The sequence below is a fragment of the Pyxicephalus adspersus genome, unplaced genomic scaffold, assembly GCF_032062135.1.
Source record: "Pyxicephalus adspersus unplaced genomic scaffold, UCB_Pads_2.0 Sca1229, whole genome shotgun sequence".
Taxonomy (NCBI): Eukaryota; Metazoa; Chordata; class Amphibia; order Anura; family Pyxicephalidae; genus Pyxicephalus; species Pyxicephalus adspersus.
The window spans coordinates 3,143-6,844 of NW_027318236.1; the positions used below are offsets into that span (position 1 = coordinate 3,143).

General features: G+C 31.6%; 1 protein-coding gene across 1 annotated transcript in view; it reads left to right on the forward strand.

Moving 5' to 3' along the window:
* The window catches only part of LOC140321194 (cyclic nucleotide-gated channel beta-3-like), a 4,558-nt gene extending 3,070 nt beyond the window's left edge, over nucleotides 1-1,488 (forward strand). The window contains exon 3 of the mRNA XM_072398044.1: nucleotides 677-1,488. Within this exon, the coding sequence (XP_072254145.1) occupies nucleotides 677-820 (144 nt within the window). The 3' untranslated portion in view covers nucleotides 821-1,488. The remainder of the gene's footprint in view (nucleotides 1-676) is intronic.
* Nucleotides 1,489-3,702: the final 2,214 nt, after the last annotated feature.

Here is a 3,702-nt window from a genome sequence, read left to right on the forward strand (position 1 = left end):
AGTATATACTTCATGTGTTTTATATGTCTGTTTGTCAGAAACAGTGCTAGGTCGTTCTTTTTTCATTTCTCTATGTGATAGAAATTATATGCTACATATAAATATTTATTATATGAAAAAAAATTCACAGAGAACTACAGTTTAGTTAGAAGACAGCAGAGATTTACCTGATTGCCATTTCACTTATTTATCTGTGTGCATATAAATTTGTTTTATTTATCAAGTTTTACATAATGATTTATCCTAGAATATATATAATGAGTTCCCAACCATTCCTGCTAAGTAAGAAGATAAATGACTTTGGATGTAAATTTTGGGGTCCAAAACACTTTCAGCACCAAATATCTTGTGTTGAACAGATAGATTGCATTCCTTTTAAGTACAAAAAGCCATAATGAAATAGAAAAAGAATATGTAATTACAATAAATTACTAAATGGCTCATATAGCAAGGTATATGTACATATACAATACAAAACATTAGAATTAATGCGAGAATTTACAGGACTTGGTTTAAGGATTAGCAAAGACAAAAAAAATCTTATTCTAATTCACTTTGTTTGAGATATTTCCTTCTAATGAGATATTCATATATATTTATCAATATTTGACAATGGTGAAGTGTTGTATACTAAATGGCTTTGACTTTGTCTAATTTTCTCTCTTTTATTTTCCAGGGTTGTGATGCCCAGATGATTCAAGACATGTTACTGAGGTTAAAGTCTATTGTCTACTTACCAGGTGATTTTGTATGCAAAAAGGTAAATGATTTCCTCAATGCATTCTATATGTCTACTATAAATGGGCTGCTTGCACAATAAAATGAAAATTAACCTAAAGCATTTTATATACATTTATATTCTTACATTTACACATCTGTTTTGTTCAGTAACAAAAAGTAAAAAGTCTTAGATACTGTATTTGGATTTCATTAGGTATTAAATAGAATTATTTTAATTTTATCTCTTGCATTCATTAGTTGTAGCTCAATTATACTTCTAAAAATAGACCTAAATAGCAGATACACCCTCTCATAGGGGTCTATTTTTAAATCACCAAATCAGGCATTCTCTCATACATTCCCCTGTGATTGTTTTATAAATAGAGCCCTCTTTAAAGACTGAAATATTTAATTTAATCAGTATATGAAACAGCTAAACAGGAAGCAGTTCTAGTCTTTTCTTTAACAATGTGTAGCATGCTTTTCAAAGAAAGTGGTATGGATGTATCCTGCATTCAATTTACTGTATATACTTGAATATAAACCAAGGTACTTACTTAATAATTACTTACTAATCTTAGAAAACTACATTGACACAAAATGTACCCATCACTGCTAAATTTTAACAAAACTAATCCATACAAATTGCAATTTAAATATTGTGAATAAATATATCCATGGTGTGAAAATGTAAACTTTATATCTGTATATATTTTTTTTTACTTTTACAGGTTAGATTATTTTGTACTTTTGAGTTGGTTAAATTGGTTTATTTTTAACTAAATGATCTTTAGTGCATGGGTGTTGGCCACTGTCATTTTCAGGTTAAAACATCCTGGTTTATATTTGAGTACATATGCATACTAGTAAAATTAACATTTTATACCAATGTTTAAAATGCTTATTAAAATATCAGTGTATTAATATTATTATGAATAAATATACAGTGGCTTGGATTAGTCATCTATTTCCTTGCATTGTTTTTTTTTTTTAAAAGGTAAGATGATTTTACCAGGTAAAATGATTTTATTTTTAGCTAAAGTTAACTTGTACATGACTCCAAAAGCTGTGTTGGACTTTCTGTAGATACTGGTTTGTTTTGTCTCAGCTTTTATCGACATTTGTACATGACACAGCTGAACAGCACTTACCAGCGATAAAATGATGTGTTCGAAAATGAAACACATTAGCAGCTGCTCTTAAAACTGTTGAAATCATTCCCAGCCTGGGAAATAACATTTTACCTCTTATTTTCTGTAGCAGCATATGACACTTGCAGTAAAGTCCTTCTCGCCCAGATCTGACTGGTGTCACAAAGGCTAATCTTCCTGATTACAACTATTTTTTTTCTCTCTAGCTGAATGATTTAAAATGTTGGTTTTGTTCAAGTATTCAGCCCACTCTATGTGTTCACCAGAGGTCATGATTTATGCTGAATCATTAAAGAATTATTTTATCTCTAAGCCATTCGTCCACCGTCAGCCAAAACGCATATTTATTCTGAAAAATATTGTTCATGTGCAGGGAATTTCCTATGGCAAAGGCTTTGCAGATTTACATTACCAGACTTCTGCTAAAACAAAGCAACAAAACAGCCTTTCCAGAACCTATTGTATTGNTTACATAGGCAGGTGCAGGAGAGCTATTAGGTACTATATATATTTATATATATATATATATTTATATATATATATATTTATATATTTTTTTTTTTTTACATATATATATATATATCTATATATATATATATATATATAGTACTATATATATATACAGTACCAGTCAAAAGTTTGGACACACCTTCTCATTCAATAGTTTTCTTTATTGTCTACGTTGTAGGTTATTATCGAAGACATCCAAACTAGGAAGCAACACATAAGGAATTGTGTTTTAAACAAAAAAAGTGTTAAACAAACCGGAATGTTTTATATTTTAGATTCATCAAAGCAGTCATCTTTTACTTTGATGACAGCTGTGCACACTATTGGCATTCTCTCAATCAGCTTCAAGAAATCACACTTATTGGTTTCCCAATAGTCTTAAAGGTGTTCCCAGAGTTGCTGGGCACTTGTTAGCTGCTTGCTTTCACTTTGCGGTCAAAAAAACAAAAATGAAAGAAAAGGTGTGTCCAAACTTTTGATTGGTACTTTATACATTATATATTTATATATATATATATATATAAATATATATATATATATATATATATATTAGAGAGAGTTATCTATATTTTTTAGATACAAGATTTATATTAAAGTTTGTTAAAGTGATATTTCCCTTGTTTTCATAAACCTGCATTCACCGATGGGGCAAAGTATATATTTTTAGGCTTTTAGATAAAGTAGTGAATGTTCAGACAGCTATATACATTCATTATTTATACATTTTCTGCTTCTACCTAATTTTGCTGTATACTAGCTGTGCATTGTTAAGCCTGTTATGGCACCCAAACACATCTAATGTTTCTGATAGTCAAGGATCATATGTAGTGTCGGTCGAATATCTCACTATTCGATCCGATAGCTATTCGATCGCATAGTGAGATATTGTCCAAGTGATCGATTGCCGAATTCGAACACCTTTGAAGTCAATGGTGGGAGAATTCAGGTTATTTTTAGGGACTATTAAGGGCTGCAAGAGCAATCAGATTGCTCTTGCAGCCTTATAATAGTTGTATGTGTTCTTGGATAGGGTTTCTCTATCCAAGAACACATACTACAGGACTGTAGCAGCGATCCTGATTGCTGTTGCTGCACTGTACTAGTGGTATGTGTTCTTGGATAGTTTCTCTATCCAAGAACACAGGGTACTACATGTTCCGCGGCACACAGGGCACTAGTGCCCGGGGATCGTCTGCAGTCACAGCTGCACTCACTGCAAAGTTCCCACGTTCATGTGACCGTAGTAACTGAACTGTAGATAAACTCTGCAGTTCCACTACAATCCCCGGGGCACTATAGGTTAATTAACCTGTAGTGCCCC